This window comes from Sturnus vulgaris, chromosome 2 (assembly GCF_052056855.1).
Source record: "Sturnus vulgaris isolate bStuVul1 chromosome 2, bStuVul1.hap1, whole genome shotgun sequence".
NCBI classification, from domain to species: domain Eukaryota; kingdom Metazoa; phylum Chordata; class Aves; order Passeriformes; family Sturnidae; genus Sturnus; species Sturnus vulgaris.
The window spans coordinates 93,393,412-93,411,473 of NC_142244.1; the positions used below are offsets into that span (position 1 = coordinate 93,393,412).

Genomic DNA, 18,062 nt, shown 5'->3' on the forward strand with positions numbered 1-18,062 from the left:
CGTGACTGTAGCTCCCATTCCTGATATTATAATCAGAGATTGACAATGAACAAAAAAAAAAAAAAAAGAAAAGAAACACAAAATACTACCAAAACCAACCACCCCCCCCCAAAAAAACCCCACACAGGAAAAAGTATTATATTTTCCCCAATGGAAAGGTAGCTTTCTGTCAGGAAGGCTTCAGACATCAAGGAAATTCTATTTTCTGATGAGAAAATACACTTAGTTTTATCAACCTACTTGTAATAAGGTATTTGGATTTTTACTATTTTCCTTTTTATTTTTTTGTATCCCACAGTTTCTTCTTATCTTCTCATGATTCTCAATCTCATCATGTGTTACATCCTTTCATGTTATCCTGGGGCTGCTTGAAATAATACTGCTCTTAATATCTGATTTTGAAAGCTTATTAAGTGTGTGCAACTTCACAATTCAGCTAAGTTTTCCTCTTCAAAGCCACCTGTTGGCTTTGTCTACTTCTCTACGGCAACAAAAAAAACTCCTGAAATCCTAAACAGCAACAGATACAGATACAGCCTTCATCCTTCACACACTGCAACAAAGCTTACAATGGTTTTAAAAAATAGCTTTTGACATCCAACACAGCAGCTAAACTATAATAACTTAATATCTTCCCACAATCACCAGAAAGGAGGATAAAGTCTACTGGATAAATTAGTAGATCTGGTAATTTGAACTGTGGAGGCTGTGGTGGAGTAGAGATCCCAACCATCACCAAGGTTTGGTCTCAGCCCATTGTTCAGAGCTCCTCAGGAAAAGAAACTGAAGGGCTACACATATAAAAAAATAAACTAACCAGCTTTGGCCTGCTATGAGATCATGGGCAGTCCTAAGGACTGGGAAGTCTATTTCTGTTTTGTTTACAAGTGAAAACTGAAAAGCACTGCAAGTGCCCACAGCCTGAAAATCAGTAAACTAGGAAGTATCTTTTTGTTGATTAACCGAAGTTAATCTGAAACAAAATTTTCTGAAGATGCAGAGAATTTCAGTTATTAAAAAATCTCTAGAGATTATGAGAGAATAATTTAGTATTTTACTAACAAGTTACTATTTGCAGTCTCTGAAGTCACGCACAGAAAATCAACATCCTTACAACAAAAATATAACTTCTTCCACAGCTTTCCAGTCTTGCAATCCAACTTGTTAATAAAAACTGGCATCAAATTACTCACTAAACCTTTAAAATAAACAGGAAAATATGCAAGGTGAATTTGGACTAAAGGACAACCTATAAAAGCAAGAAATTTATCTGACAAAAACCTAGACTGAATGAGTACATGTGCTATGTAAATCAGATTTAACCCGAGAAGCATGTTGCCCCACACTACTTCAAATAAGCATGGGGAAGAGAAGGGTGCTTTTGTGCCACAGAAATACCTCTTCTAGCCTGCTTCTAAGTAATGAGCCCATTTTAAGAACACTACCTGAAAAAGTGCTGAAAGAAGAACAAAAAGAATAGAGATATATGGAAACAGAGGTCCCTGCTACAAGGTTGTTTTTCAGAACAAAATTTTCAGTTGTTAACAGCAATTAAGCCCATAGAGCATGGAGGCACAGAACTGGGTTTGACAGAGACACAGGTGACACAAATACGAGAATGGTTAAAGAATGTGAGCCAGAATGGGGCAGTCTGAAAAAGAGACAATTTTAGGATTAGCTGGGAAAGACAAAGAACGAGCTAGAAAATCAGAAGAAAAATGGCAAAATTAGGAGCTGAGGCAGAGAAATAGTGAACCACTGAAAAAGGACAGGCAATACAACTGATGAGAACCTAAGAAAGCTTTATGGAACAATAAGATCAAATCCTGTGAGAAGAAGGGAAAAACATGGGAAGTGGGGAAATGAATACAGCCTAAACTACAACTGAAAGGGGAAATAAGCTGGGACTCAGACAGAGAAGTTCGAAATAAATTAGGAAAGAAGTAGCAACGACAGAATCAGAAAATGGAAGAATTGGGAAAGAAAAGCATTTCCACCCTGAGCTTCTCAGAGGAATTTGGTGCTATTGAGCTGATGGTTGGACTTCTCGATCTTTGGTCTTTTCCAACCATAACAATTCAGTTTCATGACCAGGATGATGCCTCTGCTGTCTACAGGCATTTGCAAAGCCTATTAGCAAACAACCACCCATCTTGTGCAAAACTGCACCTAACTCAACCCATGATAATCCCCAGTCATTTTAAAGGCAACATGTCAAAATGCTCCATGCCATGCAATTTTACTATGGGCCACTTTATTGACAAGGCAGGGTTCCTTTTTTTGTTTGCCTTATTTCAGTATCAGGAAGCAACAGAAAATAAGCAAAGTTCCAAAGTGGAACTGGAATAAAGCTCATAACCAGAAATAAACAACCTTATTTTAAGACTGCTTAAACAACCTTTGTTCTTCTTTCACCCCTATCCATATGCAAATGTCATTTATAACAAGATGATAATGAACTACTTTCGCCATTGGTTTCTCATCTCATGCAGGGACCAGAGCAAACATGCTCTGGGAATGAATTATTATGCAACTGCAAAAGATTAATTTTATGAGACATCCATTTCATTTTTTGCAATAAATTAAAAGGCAATCAAGACATTAAGTCTAAGAGGAATATTGTAGAAAAGGGAAAAAAGTTCTTAAATTTAAAACATTTGGATTTCATTTTGAAAATTAAGCCAGTGAGAACTATTCTTTACTGTATAAATAACAAAAACTTTTGAAGTTGGGCAACAGGAATGTGATCGTTCAAAATTCTCAGATATGTTGTTTTACTGTGTTTCAGGAGCCTTTTTCTGAAAAAGAGATAACCATATCACATCCTCAGTTCATAGCAGTATCTTCAAGATTAATCTGCCAACCACTCAGCAATGAGCTACACCATAGAAATGAGTTTTCCAAAGAGTGTATTTCAATTTTTAGCACCTTAACTGACAAGGCATAGTCAAAGCACTAAAATAAAGGTCTGAATACCACAGAATTGTGAAGGCAAAAAGCTAAACACAGGTGAGAAGCTCAGTCAAGTATTGATCTTCATCTGATACAGGCTCTGCTGATACTGCAGGCAAGCTGGACACTGAGTAATAAACAAAATGACACCCAAGGTCTCCTTTATTGCAGAATAAGTCAAGACCATTAGCTTCTTTGGCTGCTCTTTCTGACAAGAGCAACATATCCAGAGTTCAGCAAAAATTAAATTAAGAACTCACTTAGAAGTCAAATGGTGGTCCTGTCTAAGCAGCCAACATATCAAAAACACCTCAAGAGTCAAAAGTCATTCCATGGTGCTTCTTCTTACAGTAGCTCAATTGCTCAAGTGATACAACCCTTGCAAAATCTAAAGCTGATGTCCCCAAAACTGACCGTGAAGCTGTAAGAACAAAGCAGAATTGGAGACTCCTAGTGGTGATTATGACAAATTTCCACTTTTACCACATAAATTAATCAGAAAATAAAATCATCATTAGTATCCTCCTGGACTAAATACCCATATGTGGAGATACCAGCAGCAGCCACTTCCACAACTACGTCCTGCAACCATTCTAGGTTTGACCATAAGAGACTGTTGTTCTTCCAGCCAAACCAAGACTTTAGAGCTTGCTCACCAACATCTGAACCACAGCTGAAATCAACAAATAACATTACACAGGACCCTTCTAAAACCATTTGCCTCATCAACCTCCTTTTCAGTGTATTGCAAGGCTAGAGTGGCCCACAGTGTAACTTTCAACCAAGTCTATATAACCAATAAATGCAATACTGGAACCCTTAGCAAATGTAATGTAACACAAGACAAGCAGTCAGAAGCATTTTTGGAATATGGACCACCATCCATCTTTAAAATCAAGTTGTCTGCTACCTGAGAACTGTTTCAATACAGACAACATTTAGGAAAGATTGATCCATTCTTCTTCCCACTCCTAATTAGCCATAATAAATCTCCATTAATAGATACCCATGCAATCAAATACAAACATTAAAACAACTGATCCCCAGCATAACTTAACTTCTAAAATTTGTATTTTTGTTGAGCCTGTTGCCACCATAGTGTAGTTATTCAGGAAAATACAGCAAAATACTTATATAAAGCCACTACCATTAACAATAATAAAGTGTACACGTACAATTAATAAAGTGTAACATAGGCTGCAAGAAAATGTTTCATTTAGAAAAATAAACTGGCAAAGTGACAGGCAACTTCTGAGTTGCTATTTCCTGATTTTATAATACAAACCAACATAGGAAAAAAACAGCTCCGAGTACGTGCCTGGAATCTACAAAAGAGAACTTAAAGATCATTTTCCTGTTGCCTTCTTTGAAAAAACAAATTTAAAAAATTAGCAACATTCAAAATCCCAAACAGAGATGCCTTTTTAGATGACCTAATTTCGTAATATTATTTGATCACTAGTTTGCAAATTTCTGGACATGTCAGAACTCACTAAAGGCAAAAAGAAGTAGATCAAGCTACTGAACTAAAATGATATCAAAGAAGGTGCATGACCGCTTGAGATTCCTCAAAGACTTAACTTCTCTAGTCCGCCTCAATGAAATTTCCAGTACATAACCCAAAAATAAACATAAAAGGAGAAATGCATGCTGGTATTTTAAGAAAAGTCTGAAAAATGTTTTGAGGACCTCTCAATACTTTCTAGGGATTGAAAGTGCATCATTTAAAAAAGGTCCAAAATAAAATGTTTTTCCGACTTCCATTGGGTTCTTGCTTTTAATCTAGCCCAAATTAAATTTTTTTAGACTCACTCAACATTGATGTAGAAACATCATATGGAAGTTATTAAAAAGTACAACTTTTGTAGTGTTCTGGGAAAAAAAATTAATACAAAAGCAGAGATTTTGATTTTCCACAAAAACAGTATCCAGTAAAAAAAAAAAACAAACAAACCTATCCAGTAAAACTGTGCGAAAAAATCAGTTTGTTGTGGGTTTTTAAAATATTCTTTGTGCAAAATAAAAAAAATTACTAATATTGTAAAATAAATCTACTAGATTAAGCCACATACCTGAATGCATTCTGAATACTCAACTAAAACAAACCACCAGTAAATTCCCGCATCTGTACATCTCTTAAACAGTCACGTTAGATCAGGTGATGAACTTTTTACACTTTTTATAGTGTGTCCTCATATTTCCACATGTTCATGGGGCTTCCTTTGCAAAACTGGACATATATGTGCCATATCTGTTAGTAAGATTCATCAAAGTACCATAAAAAACTAAAGAGACACAGTAATTTTCATGCAAACTGGGGATCAAGAGAAAAATCTTTCATAAAATAATTCAAGCAAAAATTGACAGTAGAACATAGTTTTAAAAAATAAATTTAAAAATCTAATTTTAGAACAAGCAGTTCCAAAGTCAACACCACTGTCAGTTACCTATGAAACAGTAACTCAAGAACTCTCAAGAAAGGTATTTTAGTCTGTGAGAAACTCTGAAGGCTAACAGTGGTGTGTCAGTTTAAAAAGCTTTTGACATTTTTTTTTTCAACTTCAAGTTCTCTATGCACAATTTATTTTTTAAACGGCTTGAAGCAGTCCATCCACTAATGGTGAAAAACAGAAACAATCATAAAGAACAGGACTGGATAAGAATATTTCATTTACATGACTCATCTATTCTGCTAAGTGTAATTTTGGAGATCAGAAAGAACCATACCCATTCCTTTTGTCTAGCCCCTTTCTCTTCAATATTCACTGTAACACCATGCATTAGACTATCCTCCATAACAGATCCAGTTCCTGCAAGTGGTTGTATTAAGAGCACAGAAATTCAGCAGAAAATAAACTCCACTGCTCCTGCTTCTTCTCTCCTACATAACGCTGAGCCTTGGAGAAAAGATCCACAAGCTTCTCCTTCCTCATGGCTCCTTGAGAGGCCTCAACAGCTCAGCAGTGACAGAAGCAACTGAGGGGAGAAACATGGTCACCACAAGTTGGATCTTCAGCCATGCTACAGAAGCTGGTAATTTAGTGGTGGAAGGTCCATTAACCAATGCTAAAAATTACAGGTAATTCTCAACAAGTGGCCAGCAGGCACTGCCCAGTCTTACACTGGAAGCTGGAAAAAAAATTAATCTATGAAATTTGCTTTCTTGATACAGTAATTCCTTCTACTTCATTCAGTGCTGCATCCTGCCTAGTTTTAGGCATGCCAAGGATGGACAGGTGACCACTGCACACAGGGAACTGCTTTTCCCCCCTGCTATTACTCCCATGAATCCAGTCAGCAGAACAAGTAGACTGAGGACCTTGGCTGTACATGTGGCTCCTTTAGCTCCTGCCTGGAAGATGCCACATTTGTAAGTAGTGGAAGAGTTCACAGGGGACAAGGCAAACTCAGAGCGACACTGATTAACCAGAAAGAGGAATTCTGGCTAAAATGAAGTTTCTGTAGACTGCCCATTTGCAATGACCAAGAAATTTCCCACACAGTGCAAATGTAGGTGTAAAACTGTACCAAAACTACTGACCTCAACTTGTCATCCCGACTCTGAAAACCAATGCAACGATCCCACTCTCAAGTGGGATCCCACAAGTCCTCGAGATATGGCCATTGCTGTTCTGTCCACACGGATTTTTCCAGTTTCTTTAAACTTCACAAAAAGTAAAGTCTTTCTAGGAACCAAGATGTCCTGAACTGAATGTGATATACCATATCTGCCTGATTCTGTTAGAATTGCTTCTCAGTTTCACACGGTGCTCATAAACTCAAAAATGCTGTGCTTACTGCTATTACCGGATCACACTGGAAAATGAGTGCTTCTCTTTTTCGCCCTTTATCTTTACTGCACTCAGGTCCCCTACCCAAAACACGAATTGATATACCCATGCATACTTTAACCTTTACAAGCTAGTACTTCTTTTTACATTATTGTTTTTCAAGCTATCCAGCTAGAATATTGTGATTATGCACTTAAACTCGACCTGCAGGCTCTTAATTAAGGTGCTAGGTATGAATGTATCTTTTTCCTCCCACCTCATAGCTTCCTGACTACTGCTGAGGAAATCAAAGTATTTTGCATAAAATGGCAAAATATAAATTAAAAAAAAATTAAAATCAATGCTTGCCTGCTTATTTTCTCTTGGCTGTATACTCTGAAAAGCATTAGAGAGATACATCTTAAAGTAATACTTCACAGAATTTAGACCTGGACCATATAGTTCATAAACATTATTTTGCTAGCTTACCTCATCACTAACTTAGCAATTCTTTAATACTTTATAAAAACATTTCACTGTGTTTGCAGTACTTTCCATCACACTCCCCCATTTGTTCAATTATCCAGTAAAGTCTCAGTCTGCAAATCCTTACAAGTATTTGACTTTTCTAGCAGGTCTTATCAAATTATAGTTTTTATAAAGAGGCATCAGAAGAACTGGAAGGGGACCAATAGAAGGAAAAGTGCTGTCCTGCAGCAGGCAGGAAGAAGCATAAAGTAGGAGCATGTTCTGTTGTGGTGCAGCGGCTCCACACCTTCCCCTTCTGCAGGGCTCCCTGCTCCACTGTCACCTCTGCACACTGGCCCCAGCAGCACAGGACCCCAGGGGGATGCACAGCACGCCTGCACTCCCAGGCTGGAGCACTCCGGACATGCCTGGCCATGGAAATGCCACCTGAAGCCCGGACTTAGGACTGTAGCAGCACAGCCCTTCCCACAGTTTAGCCATCTCAGCTCTGCTGAGAAAAAGGGAAGGAAGGGGCAGGAGCAATCATAAGCTATGCCATCTTCTTCACCACTACATCTCACAGACAGTTAGAGCACTTGATGGGTGACATGGCAGAACCACAGGCCATTAATCAGAGTAATATTTTTACATCAGCATGTTTAAATTTACAGCAACACAAGTTCTCAGAGACTCAGTGGCCAGAAATGCAGTGATACTGTCTGTATCATGCCGAATTCCATTATTCTTCTTGAAAAAGAACTTGGGACTTGGAACAAAAATATGGAAATAAATCTCTTTCCTTCTGAAAATTGAAGTAAGTGTTATACCAATTAACATCTCTATGTTATAGCATTAAACCACAATTCATAGGGCCCATATTCAGACCTAGAAATTTAACATTTCCCAACATCACTACGCATTTTAGGTGTCGTGTAATGGTGGGTACAAAAAGGTAAGCAGTTCATATTTCTTCCCTGAGGCAAGTTTGAAGTATATGGAGATGATTTTAAGAACAGGTTAGACAATATTCAGTTTTCATACCCTTTCTAGCTAGCCAGTTCCAGTGCTCAAGTACACTTAAAATTTTACCTAAAACCTGACCCAGATTTTAATTTTTCCAAATTCAGTTTATTACTTCTTTAATAAAAATACTGAAAGCAATTTCTTTGCTTATCTGTAGCACCTTCTCTCATTTCTTAAGTTTACTATGAGGTAACTTATTCCTTCCTTTCTTTCTTATCTACTCTGCTAGAATAAACTAGATCTTTCAAAAATAAGGTTTGTTCTTGAATGTCTTATTCTTACTTAGAGCTAGCAGGACATTCATCTGTATTTCCAGGTGCCAGCAACTCTTCTCTTAGTTGATCTCTCTCCCAAAAGCTAGTATCATACAAATGTACTTTGGTATCTCAATTACTTTGAACTGTTTCAATTTCAGCTAGTCTAGCACTCCACTTTCGTTTTCTTCCCGCCTATATGTATGGCCTATCATTCCCTGAACTCTGCTATCTGTAATGTACTTGGCCACCCTTATCTCTTCCAGGCAAGCTTTGAGTGACTACGTATGTCTGGTTGCTTCTCCACGCATTAAGATGTTTTTCAGTTGAACTACTGAAAATTACATACGAGATTAATTTTTTTAAACCAATCACTCTTTCATGGAAATTCCTGCTATTTGAAAGGCGCAACATTCCACATTAGGTTGCAACCTGCTGTTTAAGCAGTGAGTTGTAACACTTTTCTTTAGCTTGCATACTGTTGTTTTTTGGGGTTTGGGGTTTTTTTGAAGGGGAGGTGTATTCTAATTTGAATACAGACTAGCATATTGTCTCATTTTCAATAAGAAAACATGAAATCCCCATTATATTAGGTATGAACAATGACTGACATCTTAAAGGCAGAATAAATTGAATTTTTTTAAATAAGGGAAAAAAAGGGGGGAAGAGCAAACGTGCTTCATGAGGCAGGTCACAGAATCAATGATGCAAACCTTAACAACAGCAGTAATGGAAATCTATGGTGAGAGTTCCCAAAGCCTGTTTTTACAGACACTAACGAGCATCTTTTGGTAGACAGAGATAAACAATGAACACATATGGAGAATGAACGATGTTCCCTCAAATGTCTGATGCCTTCTTGAACTCAAGAAAGGCAATGTTAGTTGACAACAGTAGTCAACAACAGCCCCACCAACTAAACAACACTTGCTGGGTTTTTTTCAATCCAATCCAAACCCAAGCTGTTTTAGTGTTCAATATGAATGCACATAATGACAACGGCCCAAGTGCTGTTATTAGCATAGGGAATTCTCAAGATTAATCACTCTGAAAAAATGGCAGCAGACCTGACGCTGGTTACGCTGCCTACAGGAAAACAGCCTAGGCTTGATGCACAGTATAGATAAAGTTTCATATATTCATTAATGCCAGCTACCATAAAGCATGACCCCATTTGCTTTTGTTAATAAAAACATTCTATGCTCCCACGTTTTATGTGCTACAAATATACTTACATCTTTTGCCATGTTACCAAAGACTAAAAACCAGTCGTCTTAAAATCTTGATGGCTGCAGGACACAGGGACAATGTTATTTTCTGGAAAGCAGAAAGCAAAGACAGCACCAGCTATAAAAAAATGAAAGGAGGGAAAGTTTTTACCATTGAAATTATTGACTACTACCAAGTACAATTTAGGTTTCTTTTTGAAAAAAAACACGTTTTTAAAGAGGGAAAAGTTTCCCATCACCACCTTTTCGTCCCTCGAGCCCCACGCACACGTGTGGGGGGCACTCCTTTTCCTTGGGCGGGGGTGAGCTGTGCCCCGGCAGAGAGAGCCCTTCCCCCAGCCCGTGCCCGATCCCACGCGAGGCCGGTCCCTGTCCAGCTGCGCCCCTTCCAGCACCGAGCGCAGGGCGCGGGCAGCGATCACGGCCTCCTCCTCCTCCCCACCCCCATTTCCAGCAGCAGGCACAAGTAGGCCCCAGGGGCAGCTCCCCCCGGCGCCTTCCAGCCCCGCTTTTCTCCTCCTCCTCGCAGGCGGACGGGCCGCGGCCGCACCGGGCGGCACAGACCGGCGGCCGCCCCAGCGCCTCGGGCACCCCGCGCCCGCCCGCGCCCCCCGACCGGGGCCTCACCGCCCGGGCAGAGCCCTGAGCCCCGCGCCGCCTCCCCCCGGCAGCGAGGGGCCGCGCTAATCGCCTCGGCGGCGGCGGCGGGGGCGCGGGCAAGGGGGGACGCGCCCGGCGGCACCGCCGGCGGCCGCGGGGGGAAGGGGCGGCGGGCGGAGTGCGGGTCCGCGCCGTCCCCATCCCCATCGTGCTCGACCCGCCGCCGGCGGCGCCCCCCGCCGCCGTCCCACGCAGCCCCCGGTGCTCCCATCCTCGGGCGCGGGCTGCCCGCACCTGAGCGGCCGAAGGCAGAGAGAGCCGGCTCCATCCCCCGCCGCCGCCCCGAGACAGGGACCCGGAGCGCGGAGCGGGAGCACCCCCCGCCCGCCGCCGCCGCGCTGCTGCCGCCGCTTCTGCTGCTGCCGCTGCGGAGGCGCCCGACTGCACATGTGCGGCGGCTGCGCGGGCCTGGCGGGAGGGGGCAGGGGCGGGGGGAGGCGGCGGGACACCGACATCGGCAGCCCGGGAACAGGGGAGGGAAGCAAGGAGGGAGGAGAGGGCACCGGCAGGGACCGCCTTTCCCCCCCCCTCCGCGCTCCGGGGGAGGGGGTGCAGGGAGAAGAGGCGGCGGGGGAACAGGGTCTCCCCTGGCGGGCTGTCACTTCCCAGCGCGCCTCTGCCCCCGCCGGCCGCCAGCCCGCCGGGCTCTCTCTCGGCCGGCCGGCCGCCCCCGCACGCCGCGGCCCCGCACACCTGCCCAGCGCCGCTGCCGCCGAGGGGCTGCCCGCGGGAACGGGGGCGATGCGGGTATACGAGCGGGGACGAGCCAGCGCAGCGATCCCCCTCCTCCCACGGACCCTGCGCGTGCGATCCCGCGCACTCTTTCCCTGTCTCTTCTTTTTCTCTTTTTTAAAAAATAAAATTATAAAAAAAAAAAAAAAATTGAAACTTACACTTTTGTGCGTCCCCCTGACGCTGCGCGCTGACGTCACGGGCGCGGCGCGCCTCGCACGGGCACACGCGGAGCGGCCAAGCCAACCCGCCCGCCCGCCGCTCCAAGGCGCGGAGGGAGCCGGGGATGGAGCATGCGCGGGATTTTCGCGCCTTCTTCCGACTCCCCGCCCGCCCCGCGGTGCCGAGCGGTGCCCGCGGGCGCGGCCGCGCTGCCGGCGCGGAGCGGGACCCGGACCCGGCGGGGCAGGGCTGTGTGGTTTCGTTGCCACAACATCCTGCTGCCGGTGCTTCCTCATCGCGTTCTGTCCGGCCGTTACTCGAGCAAAGTTTCGCTTGCAGCGATCGTTGCTAAAATTAGGGATTTTGTGGTAATCCAAGCGAAAGTTTTCCTTCGGGCGGTTGCAGCTCTTAAATTTGCGCCCAAAACTAAAGCACCTCGGGGCTGTGCAGCCTCTGCGTGCAATGACGACCGCAGGAACAGAGCATGTTAGCGAGGGTTGTGTTGATGTAATTACATCATTGTCCTGTAAGTTTTGGGGAAAAAACCAACCAAAACCTGCAGCGTTGCTGGGGGCTACAAAGGCAGAGCAGTTATAGCGGAAACTGCAGGAAAGCAAGGAAAGCTCAAGAGTCGTGTTGCTCGTAGGGGTGGATGCAAGGCTGTTTGATGGGGAGGAAGCTGTACACGGTTCTGTACGCAAGACCAAGTCTGCGCGGTACTAGGTTGCTCATAACGCAATGAAGAGGGAAGCAGTAAGTCTCGTTCTTTCGCTAAAAGCACGCTGCTTCCTGGGAAAGAAAACTAGCTGGGAATAGAACACACGACCACAAAGCCACTACATTGCAGCAGCAGACAAATCCAGCAGAGAGAATGCTGAAGAATGCATTTCACGAGTCGACGAGATTCGCATTCACTTTTACACGTCTATTATTTTTTTCTTAAGACATCGAATTGTTGTGCTTTACAGTAATAATGAAACACCACGTTCATTTTGCTGATAAATAGCAATCTTCGGCGTTTTTAATTAACAATAGTCCCCCACGTGCTGCTCTAGTATTATTTCTCCATTTCTTCATTCCTCTTGATTAAGCTTGACCGCAGTGGACATCGAAGAAAGGTGATAATGAAAATGTGTTTGTAATTTTGTAACTTTTCAGAAAGCTGCAAAAATGTTCACACACAAAGCCTATGAGCCAGCTGCAGGAAAAAATGCTTCCTGAAAGACATCTCCAGTTGATAGTGCTGCTCTCCACCCTCCAGGTCATATATACTGTGCCTGAGGGTTCAAACCGTCTATGTATCTCACGTCCCTACCCACCCACATCCCGCTCCTTTGTTTTACATTAATTCTTGTAGGAAAAACACTTTGCGAGTCAACAGAACAAGCACAAACAAGAAGGAGTGTCCTAGTTCGCTAGAATTTATTTTGATACATACTAGTTGCTCAAACACGCCCAACTCCTGGGTAGTGTTTTTTTTCTTTAGCCGAGGGTTGTTCACAACTAATTTGAAGTATTTGCACCAGTGAAAAAAACCTTCAACACTCCTCTAATCTCTAAGCACACCTTTTTCAGGTATTTTCGATCTTTAGGGTTTTGTTTGTGTTCGTAGTGGTGGAAGGCTATTCCACTTCACAGTTTTCTGGGGAGTGCTTCTCCCTTTTAAGGGTGCACGAAAAGCAGAGCGGATCTTAACTATAAACAGCACCAGCGCGGCAGGACTGCATGGCAGATGCGAGGAAATTGCCTCAAGAGGTCACCTGGTCTATAGGCAGAAAGCGTCAACAGATGCCAGAGGAAATACATGTGAACAGGGAGCCAGGCAAGCTGACCACCTTGTCAGCATCTGGCCTCGCTGGGAAGTACCGTCTCCCAATTCTCAAATTTCTACTCCATTTTAGGAAACAAAACATACAGTTTGGTACCATAACTTCGAAAATGTTGCTACTCTCTGATCTAGGTCTTGTCCCACAAGGCAGGATCAGTTATCCCTAAGTCACTCTTGTCACACCCTTGTCCAGTTTGTTGTCTCCAGCAAGCAGAAGGTTTTCCTAGTCCCACTTCCTTAAAGCGGCAATAAGTCCAGCTCTGTTGGTAATTACTCAACAGAGGCGGTGGGAGAACGCAAGGAGCAAATCTCCCGGGCTACTGAGTGGAATTGGTAGAAGCATGCCTTTCCCTTCTGCCTTTAGGGGCTGAGTGGGCTACACTCTCCAAGCCCTAAGGACATCTTGCTGTTCTTCCTTCTCCCTGCAGTAGTTGTGTTGGCTCCCTGTCGCCAGGTTATCAACACTGGATGTCTGACACTTTGCTGCTCCTTACAAGATATTTCATTTCCCACAAAATAATAACGCTGTTAGTGTGGCTTGCCTCTTGTCATTCAGGGATCCCTTTCCTCCACCTTTGGCACTGCCCACATGCTGGAACACTGCCAGGACTGGTTACAGAGCAGAACTATGGATTCCTTCCCTAGACTAACCCCAGGAGTGCTTTTGCGGTTAGATTGTTCCTGGGTTTGTTCCAACAGGCAAGACCACACTAGATTTCTCACCCCTTCCATCAAGCATCATCGTGCAGCAATAGTCTATCATTCAAGGCACCCCCACATCTTTCTGCCTGCAAAGCTAAGGATGTCCAATCATAAACCAAGCACAAGGCTTTGTGAGGATGCTTTTCCTCATATTTGAGAATTATAGGAAGTAGAAATTCTTACAGCTTTTAAAAGGCTATGAAGTCCCATGGACTTAGTTCACCATCACCACATTCTCAGTCACAATTTCAGAAAACCACCTCACAGCTCCCACAAATACTTTCCTACTGACAAACTGAAGCCACCCTCTCTGTACGGGATAAGCCACAAGTAGGGTGGTTGTGGATCCATATATACCAATCTGACCCCAGGGCCACACCATCAGCTTTTAAACTACTTCAGTTCCTTTATCTTCGGTTCCTTTTATCTGAACTATCAAGGATAGCAATTAAGGGGTAACACACAAGAACTCAAATTTTCAGAAAGGCATGCCAAAAAAGCACAGCTAAATCCACCTACGAAATAAATCAACCAACCCCCCCCCCCCCCCCCAAAAAAAATCAACCCCAAAATAGGTTAGCTGAATGAGCTGCAAGTCAAGCACAGAGCAGACCTTCTTTTTCACTCCCTTAGGTTCAGCTTAACCACAGGAATATCCTCTCATCACTTAATGAGGTTTCTGCTCTCTGTCAGCTTTTCTGTATTCAAATGATGCTGATCATTAGTTAATGAATGAGATAGAACCACTGTCCAACAAGCTGGAACAAGAATTTCCAGAAAAAGACCTTTTGTTTTTTAAGGAACCTTCAACAAATCAGCAGCTTTTCCTTTCAGGGCTTCTGGAACTCTGCTTTAATTTTATCTGCTTGACATAGAAAGAGAATATTCCATGGTACAAGCATAAGGTTTCCAAAAAGCTGCAATTATATCTAAGTGGGCTGGTTATGCAATATTCTCCCCATTTTCCATACAGGAATGAGTGATCATTCAGGAATAAGTTCTGTTGTTTCTGTCCTAAGATCCTATCATGAGACCTACCCCATTTGGATGTAGAATTATGCACGGAGCCATTATTTGCATTGCAGGAAACGTTTCCAGTATCTCAATATACCTCCAGATTTCTATGAGGCAATCTCAAATGTCTGACTGTAAACAAATTTACCACATGTCTGTTAAGATTACTAATATTGAACCAGGCAATCCAAGTCTGTGTCAGCAGAGGCACAGAACACTGGCACTCACACGAGGCTATTTCTATTCCCCCAGTTCTCCTAAAGCCTAGCCAAGTTGTCCTGGTTTTGGCCAGGACAGAGCTTTTTTCACAGTAGGCATGAGGAGGTGGAACCTGGAGTGATGTGGGCATGTGTGTACCTCATTATTCTATACCATCCTACCTTATTGCCAGAGGCAGGGAAAAGGGGCTCCTTCTCTTACTTCCAGGAAGAAAGGTGGTCCCTTTGTCTGTGTCAGAGTAGGGAACTGTTGTTGTCTAGGGGTCCTCTTTGTACACTTTTGTTATTAATATTGTTGCTGTTACTGTTTGTTTTCTTATCTCATTGCTGTTTCCAGTAAGTGGTGCTTATCTCAACCCACAATCTTTGCCTTTTGTGCTTCCAACTGGGGGGAGAGGGCAAACAACTCACAGTATGGTTTTGGTGAGAGAGCTAAATTGGGGAATACCATTCCTAAACAGTAACAAAATTTATTTGGGAGAGAACTGAGAGAGATGAGGCAACCAATAAGGTATCTAGATGCTCGCTTTCCTTTTTTGAACATGGTACCAAAGAGCTTTTCACCCACATCTTTTAAAAGAGATTCAGGAAAATATTTTCTTTCTTTCAGGAGACACAAGTCATGAGTATTTCATGGTCTCCTTCCTAATTTTTAAAGAGTTTTCTAGAGAACTACAACTACCCACAGCAATTGACTTAGCTAAGTTTTACTCATCACAGGTGCAGTACAATTATATAATTGCTTCAAGGGCTAAGTGACATAATGGAAACCATACAGAGGGGTCTCTACCATGACCTGTCATACATTTTCCCCCGTGAAATAGGTGGCAAACTACATGTGAAGTAAGTATCTTTCAAACCAAAATGAAGCATTCAGGAGAGATGCTTGTATTTGATGCAAAAACCATGAGCTAGGCCAGTGGTATAGTGGATAGAACAGTTAAGAAACAAACTATTTCGATGAGGTACCTTGAAAAGAGTAAAAGGTCTGATCTAGTAGACTGTATGTGGAACTATAAAACTTGAGCTGCTCCTCTGTTTTGAATAAAAATATTGAAATACACCAACAAATCAGTTTTGAGTTTCTTTTCTGATATAGATTAATTTTATTAAAAAATATTTTATTTATAGGGCAGCTTTTTGCTCTGCATTTGTCTGTTCTGGAACAACTTTTGAAACTATTTGAGGAGAGTTGGAATTGCCGTACATTCCTCCAACCTTTATGAAGCCTTAGTGCCTGGAGGGAAAGCCCTGAATCCAGTGAGCAAGAACTCAAATATGGTGATTTCTACCCTGTCCCATCAGTACATACACACTCTAGACTAATCCAAGTTTCATTTGGACAAGCCCAGCAGATGACAGAGAAAACACAGAAGAAACTGAGGCTGCTATGGGAGAAAGAGGTATAGAGCAAAAAATCCATCCAAAGCTTTGTTTTGCTACTAGGAGGACAATTTTCATTTTAATTGGCAGTTTAAACCTGATAACATGCATTTTTCTAACCATTTTTGTGGGTATCAATGTTATTTCAGATGACACTGCAATACTGACCTGAAGTGTTAACGTATCTTAAATAGTACTGGTTTTAGCAGATAAACCTCAAGATGATTCTTAAATGCTTTGTCACAGAGTAGACTACAGCTTACTACAGTAAGCTTTCTCTAGGACACTTAAAGAATGGGCTTTTACACAACCTATCTCACTACATACAACATATTAAAGAAAAACCACATTAAGATCACATTCAAAACATTCTTTTCTAAAATATCACGGTATTTTAAAAAGACTAACAATTTATTCAATGTAAATGTAACTTAAAAGGTCATGGGGTTGCAAATACACATCCAGTCTGCCGTTTCCAGTTTCCTGCAAGTTAATTTACTCAAAATAATTTCAAGTCTAGAATAGTGTCAACTAAGATCCAACCTCCAAGTTTACAGAAGTGCTATTTTTCACATCTAATTGAAATTACACTTCCCAGTTTCACTACATTTCTTTTTGATTTAAAAGAAAACACCCCTGAAAACCATTACTGTAGCAGCAGTTAGCAACAAGGATGGATAACAATTGTCAGTCTGCTAACATAAGTTATGCCCTTTTTTACTGTCAATTTTTAGTCAAATATGTAAATAAATACAAGAGCTAGCACAAAATATACCACTATAAGAAAATACATTATATGCTGCAATTTGGAATAAAACATCATGCAGTACTGGCTGCATGATTTGGAAAATGTAACTGCTTGGAACTGACACTGAACTGTTTAACCTTTTCTTTGTGTAGAAGATCACTCTTTTATTCACCACTAGAAACTTGTTTTGTAATTAATTTTATACTGCTATATTAAAATCCTAAATGTGAAAATGACTCAAGTCATTTAGTGAAAGAAGATACCATAGGCACCATAATATATATATATATTTTTTTTTCCTTTCTGAACAAAATCTGGTGATGAACCAGCATTAACAGGATGAAAATTAAAAGGCACATTCAGGCAACAAAAATAATCAACAGTTTGCATGATGCTGTATTTTAAAAAAATAATTTATGTTCTGAGTAACAGATTGGATCAGAAACAAATATCCTAGTAGATTCCTATCTGTCAAAGTAAATTTTGTAAAAGGTGTGCAATTCAAATGATGCAATTATTATTTAGTATTGAATTTTGTTTTGTTTTAAGGTCAGTATAAGGCTTATAACCAAGTGTCTACTCAACAGGTCTTGTTTTCTTAGTGCATAGAAATACAATGAGCAATGAAGATGTTTTCCTAGAAAGAGGACATATTCTTCTATTTGTGCAAATCTTGATCAAGTACTTGAGCGTCTTTCAGGTCTCGGAACACATTTCATAATTGCAGCTCTCCACAGGGCAGGGGCAAGTAAAAGGCTTAGAGTAGTCACACTCAGTATAAGAAGATAGACCTGTAAAAGGCAAATAAAAGCCATTACTTCTCTTGGTTACATGGTAGTACAAAGAAGTATCTAGAAGTTTGAGGAGATTAAACACTTCTAGACCATGTTTTCAAGAGGCTTCACCTGTCTTCCTAAGC

General features: G+C 41.9%; 2 protein-coding genes across 10 annotated transcripts in view; both read right to left on the reverse strand.

Annotated features, from left to right (window-relative positions):
• Positions 1-11,381, reverse strand: part of TFDP1 (transcription factor Dp-1) — a 40,323-nt gene extending 28,942 nt beyond the window's left edge. For 2 of the 9 annotated variants that reach the window (XM_088160128.1, XM_014885132.2), the window contains exons 1-2: positions 11,250-11,381; positions 9,703-9,784 (exon numbers count right to left, since the gene is read on the reverse strand). In XM_088160128.1, the coding sequence (XP_088016254.1) occupies positions 9,703-9,714 (12 nt within the window). In that variant the 5' untranslated portion in view covers positions 9,715-9,784; positions 11,250-11,381. Of the gene's footprint in view, positions 1-9,702; positions 9,815-9,938; positions 9,957-10,590; positions 10,754-11,249 lie in introns of those variants that run through there. The other 7 variants (XM_088160127.1, XM_088160124.1, XM_014885133.2 and 4 more) reach the window with 5 other exon arrangements.
• A 4,706-nt stretch (positions 11,382-16,087) lies between these two features.
• SLC9D1 (solute carrier family 9 member D1) overlaps positions 16,088-18,062 on the reverse strand; it is a 33,587-nt gene continuing 31,612 nt past the window's right edge. The window contains exon 13 of the mRNA XM_014885121.2: positions 16,088-17,934. Within this exon, the coding sequence (XP_014740607.1) occupies positions 17,821-17,934 (114 nt within the window). The 3' untranslated portion in view covers positions 16,088-17,820. The remainder of the gene's footprint in view (positions 17,935-18,062) is intronic.